The sequence below is a fragment of the Elephantulus edwardii genome, unplaced genomic scaffold, assembly GCF_000299155.1.
Source record: "Elephantulus edwardii isolate Elephantulus edwardi_28Jun2011 unplaced genomic scaffold, EleEdw1.0 scaffold00066, whole genome shotgun sequence".
Classification (NCBI taxonomy): domain Eukaryota; kingdom Metazoa; phylum Chordata; class Mammalia; order Macroscelidea; family Macroscelididae; genus Elephantulus; species Elephantulus edwardii.
In genome coordinates this window covers 15,927,077-15,947,285 of record NW_006399816.1, presented here as the reverse complement: position 1 = coordinate 15,947,285, position 20,209 = coordinate 15,927,077, and the positions used below count along the sequence as shown (strand labels likewise).

General features: G+C 41.8%; 1 protein-coding gene across 1 annotated transcript in view; it reads left to right on the top strand.

Annotated features, from left to right (window-relative positions):
• Positions 1 to 10,896: 10,896 nt before the first annotated feature.
• FEM1B (fem-1 homolog b (C. elegans)) overlaps positions 10,897 to 20,209 on the top strand; it is a 27,517-nt gene continuing 18,204 nt past the window's right edge. Inside the window, exon 1 of the mRNA XM_006888358.1 lies at positions 10,897 to 11,766. Within this exon, the coding sequence (XP_006888420.1) occupies positions 11,519 to 11,766 (248 nt within the window). The 5' untranslated portion in view covers positions 10,897 to 11,518. The remainder of the gene's footprint in view (positions 11,767 to 20,209) is intronic.

Below are 20,209 nucleotides of genomic sequence, written 5' to 3'. Positions count from 1 at the left end.
TTGTTAAGCAAAATTAAAACCAGTGCTGTTGAGTTGGTTCTGAATCATGGTGATTAACCCTCCATCAGACTGCCAAGGATGTAAATGTCTACTGAAGGAGAGTGCCCATCTTTCTCTAGCGAAGCAGCAGGTATATTTGAGCTGCCAAATTTTGGTTAGCATTCTGATAGGTATTACATAACTGGGGCCTCTTGAAACAAAATTAGTTTCTTCTGAATACATCATTGAACAGAATGTGGAAATTATTGAACAATATCATTAATATCACATGCAAGCAAAATACTGCTGAAGATCATTCAAAAAACAGCTACAACTAGACACTGAACTGCCAGATGTTCAAGCTGGATTTAGAAGAGGCCATGGCACCATGGATATCATTGCTAATCTCAGATGGATCATGGCTGAAGGCAAAGAATACCAGGAAAATGTCTATTTGAGTTTTATTGGCTATGAATGGGCATTTGATTATAATACTCATAGCAACTTATGGCTAATATTGAGAATATGGGAATCCTAGAACACTTAATTGTGCTCATGTGAAACCTATAGCTAGACCAAGAAGTTGTTCAATCAAAGCAAGGAAACACTATATATGGTTTAAAAGGAAGAAAAATATGCATCAGAATTTTATCCTTTCTCCATACCTATTTAATCTGTATGCTGATCAAATTATTCAAGAAGCTAGACTGTATGAAGAAGAATGTGACATCAGGATCAGAGGAAGACTCAACAATAACCTGCAGTATGTGGATGACACCATCTAGAACAATACATAGATAAGGAACTGTCAGAAGTTCAAGCAGGATTTGGAAGAGCCACCAGATAGAGCCTGGCTGAAAGTAAAGAATACCAGAAGACTGTCTATTTGTGCCTTATTGACTATGCAAAGGAAGGCATTTGACTATGTGGATCATAACAAGTTGTGGCTGACACTGAAAAGAATGGGAGTGCCAGAGTATTTAATTGTGCTGATGCAGAACCTGTATACCTGGACCAATAGGCTGTTGTGAGAACTGAGCAGGGGAACACTACATGGTTTGAAATTGAGAAGGGAGTGTGTCGGGGTTGTATTCTCTCTCCATACCTGTTCAATCTGTGTCCTGAGCAAATTATCCAAGAAACTAGACTCTATGAAAAGGAGTATGGCATCAGGATTGGAGCAACACTCTACAATAACCTGCATTATGCAGATGACATAACTTCACTTGCTAAAAGTGAGGAGGACTTGTACTTGTTGCAGAAGATCAAGGAATACAGCCTTTGGTATGGATTGCATCTCAATGTCAAGAAAACAAAGATTCTTACCACTGGACTGAAAGGTAGTATCATCATGGATGGAGAGGAGATTGAAACTGTCAACAGCTTCATCTTGCTTGGATCCACAATTAACACCCTTGGTACCAAAAGTCAGGAAATAGGGAGACACATTACACTGGGAAAATCTGCAGTTAGGGACCTCTTCAAATTATTGAGGAGTAATGATATCAGTTTGAGGACTAAGGTGCAACTGATTCAGGCCATAGTCTTTCCGATTACTTGCTATGCATCTAAGAGCTGCACAATGAATAAGGATGACAGAAAAATAATTGACACCTTTGAGCTGTGGTGTTGGAGAAGAACACTGAACATCCCATGGACGGCCAAGAGAATGAACAGATATGTACGGGAGAGGGTGCAGCTGGAGTGCTCTTTGAAGGCAAGAATGATAAGGCTTTCCCTTGTATACTTTGGGCATATTTCTAGGAGAGACTACTCCTTGGAGAGGGATGCTGGGAAGGGTGGAGGGTCAGCAAAGGAGAGGAAAACTCTTAACCAGGTGGATTGACAGGGTGACTGCTGCAATGGACTCTTGTGTGTCAGGAAGTGTGAGGATGGCACAGGGTACAGCAGGGTCCAGATCTTTTGTTCATAGGCTCATCATGAGTCATAATCGACTCTGTGGCACACAACAACAACAACATTCAGATGACATAACCTTGCTTGCTAAAAGTGAGGAGGACTTTAAGCATTTATTGCAGAAGATCGAGTACTACAGCTTTCAATATGGATTACATCTCAACATCAAGAACACAAACATTCTTACTGATGCACTGATAGGCAACATCATGACAGATGGAAAAAAGACTCTGTCAATGATTTTATTTTACTTGGATCCATGATCAATACACTTGGTAACAATAGTCAGCAGATCAGGAGACGAATTGTACTGGGAAAGTCTGTAGTCAGGGACCTCTCCAAAGTATTAAGGAACAATTACATCGGTTTGAGTACCAAGGTGCACCTGATTCAGACCACGGGTTTTCAGTCACTTGCTATGCATTTGACAGCTGGACAATGAATAAAGATTACAGAAGAAGAATTGATGCCTTTGAGCTGCAATGCTAGAAGCCAGAACTGAATAACCCATGGACTGCCACAATAACCATATATGACTTGGAGAAAGTACAGTCAGTGCTCCTTGAAGGCAAAAATGGTAAAGCTTTGTCTCACATACTTTGGGCATGTTTCTAAGAGAGGCTATTCCTTGGAGAGAAAGATATTATGTTTGGAAAGATAGAGGGACAGAGAAAGAGAAGAAGACCCTCAATTAGGTAGATTGACACAGCAATGGATTTGAGAGTGTCAGGGATTGTGAGGATGGCACCAGATAGGACAGGGTTCAGTTCTATTGTACTCAACAGCATCTAACAACAACAAATATAAGATCTGTCACACGGCCAAACACCTTAAGGGTTGGCTGTGACAATGAGAAACACAGTGTTTGAAACATTCTTAACAAGTCTTATAGTAAAAATGACAATGATTGCAAGGAATAAGCAGTCTAGTAGGAAAGCATCTATTTCAGATCCAATTCTTTGAGGTAACTAACTAAAAGTATTCCAGAAAGACATATGATCTTTGGGAAGAACGATGTGTACACAGGAGATGTTTTGATGTATTTCAGTAATGTCTAGTTCTACTTCTCCAGAGGAATCTAACCATGAACAGCAACAGGTATGAGCAATAGCACAAACCTTTTCTTGAGCAATGAATAAGACTTCTACTAATATATACGCTTAAACTAAAAAACTCACTCATTGCGAAGGAATAAAAATTGATTCACAGATGATCCTTAAGTAAGTTTCTGAGGCTGTAAATAGCACAGGAAATGGTCATCTCTCCTCTCCCAGAGCTGATGGTAAATTCAAATTGCCAAAGAGGCATAAGCTTTGGTTAGGCAGGGCACCTCCCTCCAGACTACCCAACCAGGGCTCCCCTTTAGTTACATATGGAGAGCATACTTCTGGGGAATCAAATGACTAACAAAGTTGCCTCTTTCCTTCTGGTTATCCCATTAACTTAAGATGCTGGGAGAAGAATAGTGAGATTTGCAGAAACGTCATTTGAGATTTGATGTTTCCTAGAAAGGAAGGAAACATTACCACAGAAGAAAAATAAAGGAAGAGGCCTTATACTTGCTGATCTCAAAACCTACCACACAGCCACAGTTACCAAAACAGCTTGGTACAGATAGAATAGATACACAGATCAATGAAATAGAACTGAGAATATAGGAATAAATCCATCCATCAATGGACAGCTGATACTTTGACCATGAGATAAAATCCATGAAGTTGAGGAAGAGTAATTGCTTTAACAAATAGTGTGGCCCAAATGAGATAAATGCAGAAAATGGAAACAAGTTCCATAATTCATACCATGTTTTTAAAAAAATGGACTCAAACCTAAAACTATGAAGTTCATTTAAGAAACACTTGGGGGAAACTTAGAAGCCTTAATTAATGGCAAAAATAGACTATCGAATACTATTGAAAATGCACAATCTGAGAAGGATAAACCAGACATTGGGACCTCCTAAAATTAAAGATTTTATATGCACAAAAAGATTTTTCCAAGAGAGTGAAAAGAGAACCTACAGACTGGTAAAAATATTAGGCAATGACATATTTGACAAGAGAATCATCTCTAAAATGTATAGAGAAACGCCAATACTTCAGTAAGAAAAAGATAAATAATCCAATTACAAATGGGCAGAGGATATGAATAGGCAATTTATCAAAGAAGAAAATTCAGATGGCCAACACAGGCATGAAGAAATGCTCCAGATCATTACCTATTAAAAAAAAAAAGACATTCAAATCAAAACAACAAATAACTCACTTCAGCAACAACAGCAATATTCAATAAGATATTAAACAACATATGCTGGCAAGGGCATGGCAAGACTGGCACCATCCATACTGTTGGTGGGAATATAAAATGGTGCAACCACCGCTTTGGAAGTTAGGAATAGAAATGTCATTTGCTTCACTGATCTCACGACAATGAATAGATCTCAAGGAAGTGAGAGCTTTGACACAAACTGGCATACACATACCCCTGTTTATAGAAGCATTATTTATAGTATCAAAGAGTCAAAAACAACTGAAGTGTACATCAATAGATGAATAACTAAAGAAACTGGTACATTCACTCCCGACATAGTACATAACACTAAACAGTCATAAGGGAGCTCTGGTAGCCTAGGGGGTAAGGAGTTGTGCTGCCAACAAGAAGGCAGGGGGTTCGAATACACAGCTGATCTTAGGAAGAAAGATGCGCAATTTCTTCCAACACAGATTGCAGCCCCTGAAAAACACACCGAGTCAGCTCTGAGTCAACTGAAGGCTATGAGAGGATGATGATGATGAAAGAATGATGAAGAATGTGTGAAACATTGCACAACATGGATGAGTCTAGAAGAAAGTATGCTGTGTGACATATTGTGTGACATAGTCACAGCAGGACTATTATAGCACAAGACCACTATTATAAGAAGCTAAAGCCAAGTTTACCCACAGAATCCTTCTTGGATGGTTAACAGGGATGGAAAATGAGGGAGAAGGGATTAAAAGTTAATGAACATATAAGCTGGGTGATGAAAACATCTGTAGACTGCTGGGAGAATGAACAGATCTGTCTTGGCAGACGTATAGCCAGAAGGCCCTTTCAAAGCAACAGTTGGGAGACTGTGTCTCATACTCTGGACATGACGTTGGGACAAACCTCTGGAGAAGGTCGTCTTTGCTTGGTAAAGTCGAGGGGGTCAGTGAAAATGAAGAAGACCCTCGACAAGATGCTTCGACACAGTAACGGCCACAGTAGACTTGACCATGGCAATGATTGTGAGGATGGTGCAGGATGTTGTTGTTGTTGTTGTTATGTGCTGTCGAGTCACCTGCGACTCATAGCGACCCTATGTACAACAGCCCTAAACTCTGCTCTGTCCTGTGCCAATCGCACTGTCTCTGACACTCCCATCCCAATTATCCCAGTCAGTGAATCAATCCACCCCATAGAGGGCCTTCCTCTCCTGCACCGTCCCTCCACCCTCCCAAGCATGATGTCCCTCTCTAAGGACCGGTCTCTCCTCACAACATGTCCAAAGTAAGTTAGACGGAGCCTCAGAATCCTTGCCTCCAAGGAGCCACCCAGTTTAACCCTCTCCAGGACAAATCTGTTTGTTTTCCTAGCAGTCCATGGTATTCTCAGTACTCTTCTCCAGCACCACAGCTCAAAGGCATCAATTCTCCTTCTATCCTCCTTGGTCATTGTCCAACTCTCTGATGCATAACAGGTGATTGCGAAGACCATCATGGCCTGTATCAGACGCACTTTAGTCTCCAGAGAGACACCACTGCTCTTCAGCACTTTGGAGAGATCCCAAACAGCAGACTTTCCCATGGCAATGCGCCTTTTAATTTCCTGGCTGCTGGTGCCAAGACTGTTGACTATGGAGCCAAGCAAACTAAAGCTGTGTACAATCTCAATCTCTTCACCATCCATCCTGATGCTGCCAATTGGTCCAGTGGTGAGAATCTTTGTCTTCTTGACATTGAGCATCAATCCATATTGTAGGCTGCAGTCCTTGACACTCTGCAGCAGGTGCTTCAGGTCCTCCTCAGTTTCAGCAAGCAGGGTTGTGTCATCCGCATAACACAGATTGTTGATAAATCGTCCACCAGTCTTGGCCCCACATTTCTCCTCATAGAGCCCAGCCTCCCGGATAATCTGTTCTGCATATAGGTTGAGAAGGTATAGAGATAGGATGCATCCCTGGCGTACGCCCTTCCCAATTTTGAACCATGCAGTGTTCCCTTGCTCTGTTCTGACGACTGCCTCCTGGTCCAAGTATAAGTTTCGCATTAGAACGATCAAGTGTTCTGGGATTCCCATTCTTCTCAGAGTCAGTCACAGTTTGTTATGATCTACACAGTCAAATGCCTTTGCATAGTCAATGAAGCACAGATAGACATTCCTCTGGTATTCCCTGCTTTCAGCCAAGATCCATCTAACATCAGCTACAATATCTCTAGTACCACGACCCCTTCTGAAACCAGCCTGGACTTCTGGTAGTTCTCTGTTGATGTGCTGTTCAGTTGTTTTCGGATAATCTTCAGTAAAATCTTGCTTGCATGTGAAATCAGTGAAATTGTTCTGTAGTTTCCACATTCTGTTGGGTCGCCTTTCTTTGGGATAGGAACAAATATCGATCTCTTCCAGTCAGTTGGCCAAGTGGTCGTTCTCCAGATTTCTTGGCACAACTTGGTGAGCACATCCAGGGCAGCATCTGTTAACTGAAATATGTCAATTGGTATACCATCTATTCCTGGAGCCTTATTTTTTGCCATGTCCTTCAAAGCAGCCTGAACTTCTTCTTTCATCACCATAGGCTCTTGCTCATATGTTGTTTCATGAAATTCTTCTGTGTCTTCTTATTCTTTTCGATACAGTGACTCAGTATATTCCTTCCATCTTCTTTTAATACTTCCGGGATCATTTAACGTTCTGCCGAAAGCATCCTTGATTATAGCAACTCGAGGTTTGAATTTGTTCTTCAGTTCCTTGAGCTTAAGATATGCTGAGTGAGTTCGGCCCTTTTGATTTTCCGGCACATTTTTCATCTGTTGCTCATCATGTCCCTGTTAAGTAGTAGTCAACTCGAAGGCCCCTAACAGCAATAAGATAGGGTTGCTGTGAATCAAAACTGACTCGATGGCACCTAACAAAAACAACAGTTGTGATCTGCTGAGGGCTCTGGTGTGGAGGACTCATCATACTTTCCTCCTGAAATGGCCATCAGAGAAAATGCTTTATGGGTGGGAACAGCTGAGAGGAGACACGAGGCTTATCCATGGACTGTACGAGGCAGTGACGTATCCTAGTGTAGGACTGAGGTGCTAGAATGAGATTTGGTTACCAACTCCATACTGTCTTCCGAGCCTGGGCCTCTTCATTTGTAAATGATAAAATAATCACTTCTATTCACTGAACATATTCAAGAGAGTCCTGAGTACAATTCCTATAGTACCATATCTAGTATACATATTCACTTTATGAGGCTGGTTGCTATCCTGCACATCCTACAGATGAGGAATCTGAGACACAGGACAAATAATGAACTTGTTCAGTGTCTCACAGGTCAGTGCTAGGATGATCCCAGGTAGCTTGGCTCCAGAGTCTATTCTTTTAACAGCTTGGGAATGTCACTATAAAGTGGGGATAAACAACAGTAGCTATTAATTACTAAGAGTTTACTAATTACCACTGTGCTAAATGCTTTATAGGACTCTTCTTATTTGTTCTTCCCAGTGCCTCCAAGAGGCAAGGTTGTTGCCACATTGCTAACACATTGTCTTGGTGAGACAGCCCCCCTGCATGCAAGTCTCTCTGCTAAGAACCAGGCTTTGAGGAGACAGCTACAACAGAAGAACTAAACTGAGACCATAAATAATGATGACTCATGCTAGAGGAAGCTTGGGTGGCCTCGTGAGTAGGGAGTTATGCTGCCCACCTAAAAGTTTGGGCAATCTCCTCTCATGCGATTTACAGCCTCAGAAACCCCACAGCTCTGAGTGACCCGCTCAGCTATGAGTTGCTTCTGACTCAGTGGCATAAGGGATTTTTTTTTGTGATGGTTCTTTTTTTTTCCATCTTAATTTTTAATAAAGTCTGTCATGTATCAGCGCTTTAAGTGAGTCACACAGACATCTAGAAATTTTGGCTTGAGATTGTCTTTTTTTTTCTTTTTCATGGTATAATCATAGCTGATGGACCCAGAAGAGACCTTAGAGATCATGTAGTTTACACTCATTTTCACTGTTAACAAGAACTTACTTGCCTTGTTTATTCCCACAGGTTTTGGGGAGATCTAGTGAGATAGTGATAATAATGGCTGATGCTTACTGATTTCTTAATAGAGGGCAGTTGAGCGAGACATGATTATCTCCATTTCACAGATGTAGAGAGGTTAAGTAAGTCATTTACTCAGTTATATAGCAAGCATATGGATTTCAGAGTTCAAGTATTGAACTAACTTGCTCTATGACTCCTCAATTATAGGTATATAGGAGACCTGGGTAGAGGAGGCTGGATTTGATGGATGAGCTAAGACCATAAATGGATATATATCCCAAAGCAACTGCAATACATCTAGGGTGAAATGCACAGAAATAACTCCTGGCCTTAGGCTGCTGGGGCAGAGATGGATTTCCATCTGGGGAAGAGTTGCAGGCTCTAGGTCCCTCTCTGGTGTGATTTACGGTCCAACTATCCCTCCTAGGACTTTCCCAGTTACACCACTAAAAGGGAGTCAGAGTGGAGAAGAAGGGATGGAGTAGGGGTGAGGAGGGAAGCAAGAAGAGGATGAGGGAAGTTTTTTACTCAGCAATGAATGTGTGGATGAATCAGGCCTGCAGTAGAAAAGAAAACGGAAGTGTCTGTGTCTGAACATTTTTTTTGGTTGCTTTTCTTCACCAATTTATTAATTTTTTTATTAAATTTTATTAATTTTAATAAACATTTACAGAGATTTTGGGTTTCCATTCATTCATTGTTGCACTTGTGTCTGAACTTTTAAATCACCTTTTTAAAGTAGCCAATGGGAGAAGCAGGATGCTGGGCATAACACATCAAAAAGCCCTGAGGAGAGGGTCTCTTCCAGGGAGGCCAGCGCTTCTTCATGGCTGACAGCTTTTGCCCACGTGGCGAGGGGAGAGGAAAAGAGAAAAACATTCATACAGTAAACTGTGTGAATGTGAACTCAGTTGAGGAGGAAGCCCTCCAGGTCACACATCTGAATGTGTCACTTTCATACTAAGCTCTCTGGTCCCAAGGTCACCAAGACTATACCCTCCTCAGGGCTTCTGTACCGTATCTTCCCCTCTGCCTCAAATACTGTCTTGTCATTTGTCAACAAAATTTCACCTATTATCCAAACAAAATTAGCTATTCCCTGACCCTACTCATGATCCTCTTACTTTATTTTGGAGCTCTAGTGGCAAATTCTGCAGAGCATTTGGGCTGCTTGTTTAAACCCTCTCTTGTTCGAATCTACCAGCTAGCTCTTTTGGGAATGGATGGGCAAGCTCCCAAATTCAATCTGTTGTTGTTGCTGTTATGTGCCCCTGAGTCACTTGCGACTCATAGTGACCTTATATGTACAACGGCTCTGAATCCTGCTCTATCCTAAATCAATCTTATCATCTCTGACACACCTACCTCCATTACCCCAGTCACTGAGTAATCCATCTCATCTCTTGTGTTGTCCCTCCACTCTTCCAAACATGACATTCCTCTCCAAGGGCTGGTTCCTTCTTGCAACATGTCCAAAGTATGTCAGACAAAGCCTCAGAATCCTTGCCTCCAAGGAGTAGCTTGGTTTCAACCTCTCCAGGACGAACCTGTCTGTTCTCCTAGTGGTCTATGGTATATTCAATACTCTTCTCCAGCACCACAGCTCAAGGGCCTCAATTCTCCTTCTGTCATCCCTAGTCATTGTCCAGCTTTCTGATGCATAGCAAGTAATTGGGCAAACTATGGCCTGGATCAGGTGCATCTTATCTCCAGACTGACATTGTTCCTCTTCAGTATTCTGAAGATGTCCCTGACAGCAGATAGTCCCAATGCAATTTGTCTTTTGATTTCTTGGCTGCTGGTACCAAGAATGTTGACTGTGGAGCTAAGCAAACTGAAGCAATCTCTTCGCCGTCTATCGTGATGCTGCCAATTGGCCCAGTGGTGAGACTCTCTGTTTTCTTGATGTTGAGCTTTTCAATCCACACTGAAGGCTGCAGTCCTTGGCCTTCTGCAACTAGCGCTTCAGGTCCTCCTCAATTTCAGCAAGCAAAGTTGTACCATCTGCATAATGCAATGCGATTTACAGCCTCTGAAACATGCTGGAGGGTCAGCTGAGTCAGTTCCGACTCTATCGCAACAAGTAAGTTTTAACCAGACTCCACTGCCACAGTAAACCTCTGGCATTTGCTGGAGAAATTATCTTTTAAAATTCTAACAGCCTTGTGAAGTATGGAAAGAAATCTTGGCTGTGGGTCAGTGCTGTTCGAACACAGAACTCACTCTCCTTCCTGCTCTGGCACCTTTTCTTGATTCCCAACTTTCATGTATTTCTCCGTCTTCAGGAAGGGCAGGTCTGACTTTCAGATCCTAGTCTTCATGCCCTTCATATTTCAGAAGCTCAAGACGGCGCCTGCCCTTTCCTCAAACTTGAACTGCAACAAATTTCTTTTGAGGAGAGAGGGGTCCTGCACTGTCTATGGTAAAATGGGAGAGGGGCTCCTTAGCCACTGGTAGAATTGCTTCAGCGCACCAACTCTGTCTCCTCCCCAGGCAGGGATCCTCAGGGTCGTGTGGAAGGCTTCAAGCCTCAAGGGCACTGATGATGCACATTCAGGCCCAAATTATTGATGGATCGACTCCGCGCACCAGAACCCTTCTTCCTTAAGTGCTGTTTCCCCTCCGGTCTGCTTTGGAAGCTACACCTCCCTTAACCGTCCCTCCCGCTCCCCTCCTTGGAGGCGTAGGCTTGTCTTCTTCCTCGTCTGGAGTTCCGGGGCTGCTGCTGCTTGAGCGTTGCTCATTGCTCCAGGTCCCGCAGGCGTGGACCCCCCCCCCCCCCCAAACCATCGGCTGAGCCCAGCCCTTTCGCGTTCTGGTGGGCGACCCCCTACGGGTTTCCTCCCGTCTAGCGAGGGCGGAGAGCGAAGGCAGGAAGAAGTTTTAGGCCGAGACCGGTCAGCCTGGTCCGGTGAGACGCGCCCATCATTCACCATCCGGGGCGCGCGCGATCCTCTCGGGATCCCGCCGGCGACCCGTAGCTCGGGCACGCGCCTGTCGCAGCCCTCGGGAAGGAGGGGTCCGGCCTGAGGCCCGGGGCGGCGGCCGCCATGGAGTTCTCCTGGGCCCTGGGCGGGGGCCTGGAGCCTTGGGGGCGGCCCTGACCACCCTCCTCCCTGTCCGGGCCGGGTGGCAGACGTGCCCCCCGTGGCATCCGGCCGCCTCCGCCTCTCCGCCCTCCTTCGGCCGCGCTGCTGCCTGGGCGCGGCGGCGGCGGCGGCGGCGGCGCCCTGTTGAATGGGCTGTGAGGGCCCCGATTGGAAGCTCTGGCGAACGCGGCCTCCGGGGGCGCAAGGCAGCAGCAGCGGTGGCGACCAAACGGGTGCTGGAGTTGGCGGCGGCCATGGAGGGCCTGGCTGGCTATGTATACAAGGCGGCCAGTGAGGGCAAGGTGCTGACTCTGGCCGCCTTGCTCCTCAACCGGTCTGAAAGCGATATCCGCTATCTGCTGGGCTATGTTAGCCAGCAGGGAGGGCAGCGCTCCACGCCCCTCATCATCGCAGCGCGCAATGGGCACGCCAAGGTGGTGCGCTTGCTGTTAGAACATTACCGGGTGCAGACTCAGCAGACTGGCACCGTCCGCTTCGATGGGTAGGTACAGCCCAACTGCAGCCTCCTCTCCAAAGCGCGCGGCACCCACCAACTCCCTCCTGATGTGGCTAACTCAGTCTCTCCCTTTCTTGTACCTTTTTTTGCATCCACTAATGCCCAGGACTGATACTCCATGTTATACTGTCCAGTATCTTCGATCCCTTAACCTTTCTCCTCTGCTTAGACACACACATCCTCAATCTTGATGTCTCATAGGTTCTCTTTTTCTCTCCTAGGAAGTCTGAACGACCACTTTGGACGAGGTGTCTGCCTTCCTAGTTTTTGTCTTGTTCAGGACTAGGCTTGTAACTGAGACCAGCAGCGCCTAACATTGAAGACCTCTGAGGAGTTGTTTTGCTCTCTCTCTTTAAAGGGTGATTCGATAAAGCCCTCAGCACCTTGCTTTGGCTTGAGTGTTAAAATATAGCCTTCTGATCAGCAGATCCATATTGTAATTTAAGGGATTGTTGTCCTTAAACAACTTTTGCCAGACGTCCCCAAACACGACTTTTTGACTCTCTGTATTGCTCAGGGTAAAACTATTGAGTGTAAAAATGGCACTGGACCCTATGTGGGATATGATGACATTGCTCATTTATACTTAGTTGCCTTGTGATACTGTGGGGAAAGTGTAATTGCTACCATTACTGGGGTTAAAAGAAAATTTGGACTGCCATAGTTAAAATGTACCTTTTGTGCTTTTTTGTATTTAATTTTGAGGTTTGCTAATGGTGAACACAAAATGGTAAGGCTTAACATTGTATCTTTTTCTGCCCTGGAACATTATAACTTCATAAATATTTTGTCAGATTGGTTGCATTTATTTTGTTGATTTGTGGAAGTTCATAAGCTATTTTAGAAGTTGCGGGTTTTGTTTTTTTTTTTTTTTTTTTTTTTTTTTTAAAGTAGTTGAGGTCCAAGCTTAAATATGTATGTGTAGCTTTGGTTATCGAAAACAGCGTAAAACCTAATTGAAAAAGAATTCCCCCTTCCCCTTTTTTAAAGATGACGAAGGGCAGTGTTTCATTTTGATTGATTATTCTTTTAGGTTTAAATAATGAAAACTTTTCTTCTATATTTTAGGTGAGAGGAAGAATATTTTAGAACATTACTTTTGAATAAATGATAGCTCACAGCTAGTGGCTTCTCTGGTACCACCTCTGTGTACACTAAGGATGGTGTTTTTCGTGGTGACCAAAGATACCACCCTGACTCATGTAAGCTTTCTTTAATTTGCTTCAGTGTCTTCTCTGTGACTCCTGCTCTTCTGCTTCTGGGCCTGGGAGGAGAGAAGAGGAATGACCCCTGCTCCTCCATCACCATCCCTTCCGATTGTTACAGGCACATGCATCCATTAAGATGTGAATCAGCAGTTAACAGCTGCTGAGACGGAACACTGCTGCTAAGGGCTTTGAGGTTTTGAGGCCTCTGTGGATTGGGAAAATAGTAGAGAACGAAAGCTGTCTACAGAGTTTATAATGACTTTGCTTATTGCTCTCTTCCTCAGCCATCAGAAACAATGGAATTTAGAGGTGATAATTGAAAGAGCCTGAAATTATTAGAAACCTACCATTGGATCTATTTAGTGGCTTACTCTTCTCAGTATTCTGCCCTGGTCAGTGACACGAAGGAGTACATATATTGACCGCCTGTTGGTTCTGTTGTTGATAGTGTCTTTATGAACTGTAATGAAGTCGGTGGCACCTAACAACAACATTGGTTTGGTGGTAGGAGTTGAGTATGCAGAAGTGAATAACATACTGGTCCCACTGTGGAGGAGGACACAACTAGTGGGAGAGATAGAAAAAGATACATAAAAGAGTGATGGCAGATGTCATACCATTTAGAGTAATAAAGATGTTAGGACTATTGAGGGAGCATAGTAGAGAAGGAACTGCTCACCTGTGGGGCAATCAGGGAAGACTTCTCTGAAAAGATGGTATTTGAGCTGGGATGTTTGAGCTAGGTCTTAATAGATGCTAAGATGTGAAGAAACAGGCATCAGCGTGTTATAAGTGCGATGAATAATGTGTCTCAGTTGTAGTTGCAGGAATGGATTTCTATTCAGGGCAATTAATACAGAGATTGTGGAGAGAATGAAAAGACGTGCAGGCTAGAGTTTTCTGATCTTTGTATAGAAATAACAAGAGATCGCAATTGCAAGTGGTGCTGTCATTTGCAGTTTCATCTGGTCCTCTTTGAATCTGTCTCTAGTTATTATTATCCACAATTACTGTGGGTTCATTAATTGCAATATAAAAGCATTTATTTTACTTAATGCCTGTCACAGGCCTAGAGTATGCTGTGTTCTGTGGAAGATACAGGAAAAAAAAATGCAAAGTATCTACTTTTGAGGAGCTTAATTAGTTGATTTAAAAAGCTTAGAACCACCTTTCTGTCCACTCACATCATCCTATGAGATTATTTTGCAGTTTTCCCCAGTCGCTTTGGCATTTCTGTATCAGAAAGACATTGTTATTTGCAAATGTGATGTCTTCACTTTGCATTCATTCCAGGAGTTGTGAATATACCAGCTTGAGTTAATTGTTAACTATATGAAGCTCGCTTAGCCTTAGGGATTGGCTTTTAAAGTAACAACTCTTTCCTTGGCTTCCTTTTGATACTGGAGACCACTTGAAGGCTGGATGAAGAGTAAGAAGTTCTCTATGTACTGAAGTAATGTTTCCAAATTTTTAGTCACTCACATACCATTTTTACAGTTTTTTTAATATAACTTAATACTATCCTGTTACTTTTTCCAATTATCTTCTTAGCTTCATTCTACGCAATAGTATCCATATTAATTATAATTTGATTTTCTCCATTTGTGTGTTTGTATACATGCATGTGCCTCTGCACACTTGTACACAAGACATTAAAATTAATACTAAAATTTTGAAGAAAATTACTTATACCTAAAAGAGTTTGTGATGGTTTAGGAAACTAAAGTGGATTCTTTTTAAAATAAGTTTTGTTGTTATTAGGAATATGCACAGAAAAACATATACCAATTGGACAGTTTCTACATACACATGCACACATACCCTAAAGTAGATAGTCTCCAAGACAGAAGGTATCTTCCATCTACATTAAACCTCACACTCTTATCTGAGAACTTGGTCACATTTTCAAGAGTAAATGTCAAGATTATTTTATTACCAAATTAAGTAAAAATTGTATGGATAAATGGGCAAGTAAAGTCTTGGGAGTCAGAATGAAAGAAGACTTGCTGATGGAAGAATGGGAAGCAGTTTAAAATGTTGTAGAAATGGAACATAACAAAAGGAGGTGTCAGGTGACCGTTCTGAGTACCTGCCTGCTCAGTGCCGATTTGTAGGCTGCAGCTCCAGACCTGGATGAGGTTTGCTGACATAGATGGGGAGAACAGGATCTCTGAGAATTCTGAAACTTTTTGTTGAGTGCTTTTACTTTGCAGTCATTGCTAGTACTAGTTATTGTTATGTGCCGTCAAGTCGCCTGTAACTCATAGTGACCCTATGTACAACAGCTCTGAAACCTGCTCTGTCCTGTCCTGAGCCAAACTTATTGTCTCTGACTCACCCAACCCCTTCACTCCAGTCACTGAGTCAATCCATCTCATTGAGGGTCTTCCTCTCTTGTGCTGTCCCTCCACCCTTCCAAGCATAATGTTCCTCTCCAAGGACTGGTCCTTCTTGCATCATACCCAAAGTATATATCAGACGGAGCTTCAGAATCCTTGTCTCCTAGAGCAGCCTGGTTTCACCCTCAAGGACGAATCTGGCTATTCTCTTAGCAGTCCATGGTACCACAGTACCACAGCTCAAAGGCATCAATTCTATCATCCTTAGTCCTTGTCCATCTTTCTGATAAATAGCATGTATTTGTGAAAACTATGGCCTGGATCAGGTGCACCTTGGTCTCCAGACTGACATCATTGTTCTTCAGTACTCTGGAGATGTCCCTGACAGCAGACTTTCCCATTGCAATTTGTCTTTTGATTTCTTGGCTCCTGGTATCAAGTGTTGATTGTGGAGCCAAGCAAACTAAAAGCTGTTAATAATCTCAATCTCTTCACCGTCTGTCATGATTCTACCATCTGCCCAGTGGTGAGGATCTTTGTTTTCTTGATGTTGAACTTCAGTCCATATTGAAGGCTCCAGTTCTTTTTTTTTTTTTTTTTAAACATAACTCAGTTTTATTTGAGGCTCCAGTTCTTGACCTTCTGCAGCATGTACTTCAGGACCGTCCCAGTTTCAGCAAGCAATATACCTTTAATAAATGCCCAGGTAGGGAAAAAGGAATGAGGAAACATATCATCATTTAAACTCCTGGTGACTTCATTTCACAAGTCATTGGCAGTGTATATTTTAAGAAACTATATTTAAAACAAATGAAGAATTTTAAGGACTTTATTTAAATTAGGAAAGTGCTGATCGTTTACCTTCAGTGAATTTTTATTCCATTTTAAACACTTGACCTAAGCTGTACTATTTAAAATTGAGCTAGGAAGTAGATTAGTTTTGTAACCAGCAATGTTTTATTATGAAATGTTTCTATCATCTGATGCATACTTTGTGTTTGAAAATGTGGATATCAGAGTATAACTAATAAAATCAATACCTTGACTATAACATGAATAGTTTACATTGTAGTTTTGTTGACTCTAGAAATACCATTATTTCACAGTTATTTCATAGGAACTAAACAAATCTTGTGTTAATTTAATGATAGCTTTACTTTCTGTTAGCTTAGAATTTTAGTTTGATATTGTAGACTGAGGAATGTCCAAGATGTTTGGATTATATTCCCTTTAATTTGTTTAAAATTTTCATGTAGACATTCTAAATTCACCGGAGCTAATGTTTTTAGACATCAGGGAGCTCTGGTGGCCTAGTGTTAAGAAGCTGTGCTGCAAGCCCAAAGGCATGCAGTTCAAATCCACCAGCTGCTCCATGGGAGAAAGATTAACAGTCTGCTCCTGTGTTATTTACTGCCTCTGAAAACTCACTGGAGGATCACCTCGGGCCATTTCTGACTTGATGGCACATAGCAACAAAACCACCAGCACCAACCCCACAGTATTTCTATTTATTTTTTAAATTAATTTTTAAATTTTTTTTTGTGTATTATCAGTCAAATCAGATCTGACTGGTTCAGGAGGAGATTACACCTCCTTGTCCAGTGGAGCATCTGGTGGATTAGAACCATGTGCCTTCAGGATTGCAGCACAGGCCACAATATTTCTAAAGGAATAGTTATTTATAAAGCATTTTGCAATACATTTAAAATTTATTGTTGAGATGATACTCAACAAAAATATAACATGAGTTTAACCTTTTCTACATGTGCTGTTTTGTGATGTTAATACATTCTTTGACCTTTGTAACTGTTCTCACACTTATTTTCCAAGTTCTTTCCTTTTTTATAAACTCACTGCTCTCTAATGTTCCTGTCTAATTTTTCAAGTTGGCAGTTTGAACCCATGTTGATAGTTTTAAACTCTGGTGGCTTAGATCCATACCCTGTTGCAGGTCTAACAAAAAGATCCAGTGTCTCTAGCTGTTCAAACATACCAGTGAAAGACAGACAGGCACTCAACTCATTAAGATTTACACCCTCGAAGACTTTATGGAAGGCCATTATGGCTTAGAACTGATTTGATGACAGTGAAAGATTTTTTTTGGTCGTTTTTTTATTGTCTGTTTTTTTTATACTTTTTTTCCCCAGGTTTTTTTTTTTAAATTTATTATTAATTTCAATGAAATTTTACAGAGACTTTGGATTTCCATTCATTTATTGTTGCACTTTTCTCCCCTTCCAACCCTTTCCCCTAGTACACTACACTCTTGGAAAAGTAAAAGAAAAATTCTTTGATTGTTTTACAATCCCTCCCCCCAGGTCTACTCAACTATGCAGCCTTCACTCTGGACTCCCGTCATGACAAAAATACCTAATCACATATCCCTTTTAAATAGTTTTCTCCCTCATCTGTTTCAATGCAGTATACATTATTGAACCCATCTTTTTCAGTCTCCCACCAGCCCTGATGTCAGTCCTATTTTACAACAGTGGCACCATGCAGTATTTGTCCTTTTGTGACTGAGATACTTCACTCAGCATAATGTCCTCCAGGGTCACCCATTTTGAATAATATTGCATGAATTCCTGGTTTTTCAATGCAGCGTGAATATACCACAGCTTCTCTATCCATTTGTTTGTTGATGGACACTTAGGTTATTTCCAACTCCTTCGATAAACGTGGGTGTGCATGTTTGTTTTTTAAGAGCATGAAAGAAAAAAAAAAATCAGACAAAACTAAACTCATCAGGTTGTTTCCAACTCATAGTAACCCTTTAGGGTAGAGTAGAACTGCCCCATAACATTTTTAAGGCTGAAAATCTTTATTGAAATGGATAGTCCCATTTTTTCCTGCAGTGGGTTTGAACTATTGACCTTTTAGTTAGCATCACATTCTTTAACTATTGTACCACCAGGCAGAAATCTTCAATAGTTAAGCTTTTGTTTGGTTTAAAGAAGACTTTATGAGATGTTTTTGGTTTAAGATTTGAAGATTATGTCAGGGCAGTAGTTTCAAGAGTTCATCTTACCTTTGTGGTACCAGGAAATTTGGATTTCATGACAATTTGATATTCTTTCTGTTCAGTATTTTTCCTTAGGATTAAAATTATGCTATTGTTGATCAAAGTGTTTAGTAATGGTAGCCAAGCGCTAGCCAGTTCTTCTGGTCTCATGCCAAAGGAGGCAGTTGTTCATGGAGATGATTAACTACATAGTCCGTAGCCTTCTATTAACAAAAGTTTGATTTCTAGGATGTCCTATTTATTCATTTATCTTTTGTTATTTATACTTTTGTTTTTATATAAGATGATGATATCTTTGAGAAAAAAAATTCTCATCACTGGATCTTAGGGCAACATCATGATAGAGAAGAGATTGAAACTGTCAGTGACTTCTTACTTGGATCCACAATCAACATTATTAATACTAGCACTCTGGACATCAGAAGACATATTGCACTGAGAAAGTCTGCTGTCAGGGACCTTTCCAAATTACTGAAGAGCAGTGATGTCAGTTTAAGAACTAAAATGCACCCAATTCAGGCCATGGTCTTTTAAATCACTTGCTCTGCACCTGGGAGCTGAATAGTGAGTAGGGACGACAAAAGAATAATTGATACTTTTGAGCTGTGATGCTGGAGAAGAGTACTGAATATTCCACGGATTGCCAAAAGAACAAACAGATATATGCTGGAGAAAGTACAGCCAGAGTGCTCCCTGGAGACAAAGATGACAAAGCTTTTTATCACATGCTTTGAGCATGTTGTCTGGAGAGGCTTTTCTTTGGAAAGGGGCATCATACTTGGAAAGGTGCAGGGCTGGCGAAAGAGGAAGTCTCTCAATGAGATGGATTGACCCGATGACTGCTGCAGTGGGTTAGAGTATGTCAGAAATAATAAGGAGGGCACAGGATAGGATAGGGTTCAGATCTGTTGTTCATAGGGTTGCTATGAGTCAGTTGTACTTGACTCAAGGGCACCTAACAGTTGTTGAAAGATAGGCTTCAAAGTGTTGCTCTGGCTTGTTCTTCTGAGAATTTTATGACTTTAGTTTCTGTTTTCAGATTCTTAATCTATAGTTAGGGAGCTCTGGTGGCCTAGTGGTAAGAAGCTGCACTGTAATCCCAAAGCCATGTGGTTCGAAACCACCATTTGCTCTGTCGGAATAGGATGGGCATTCTCTTCCCAGGTGATTAACTGCCTCTGAAAACCCATTGAAGGATAAATTAAGTGTTGATTCCAACTGTGTGGCAAACAACAGCATCTGTAGTGAACTTGTTTTTGTATGTTGTGTGAGACATGGAGCAGAATTCATTTTTCTAAATGTGGAAAGCTGATTCTTCCAGCTCCATTTATTGAAGAGACTCTTCATTTCCCATTGAATAACGTTAGCATCTTTGTAAAAAATAGTCCACCATAGATATGTGAGTTTATTTCTGGACTCAACACTTTTTATTCTGTTGGTCTGTGTGTCTTTTGTTATTCCAGTACTGTTTTGGGGAGTTCTGGTGGTCTAGTTGGTAGAGGATTATATTGCTAACCCAAAGAGGGTGCCTGTCAGGCATTTAGAATTCACCAGCAGCTTCACAGTCTCCTCTAATGCAATTCACAGCCTCCAAACACCCGTTGGAGCCTCAGCTATGAGTGGTAATGAATGAGAAAAATGAGGATGGATTTGTTTTGTTTACTGTAGCTATGCAGTATTCGCAATCACCTGTTATGCATCAGAGAGTTGGACAATGACCAAGGAGGATAGAAGGAGAACTGATGCCTTTGAGCTGTGGTGCTGGAGGAGAGTACTGAGAATACCATGGACTGCTAGGAAAACAAATAGATTTGTCCTGGAGAGGGTTAAACCGGGTGGCTCCTTGGAGGCAAGGATTC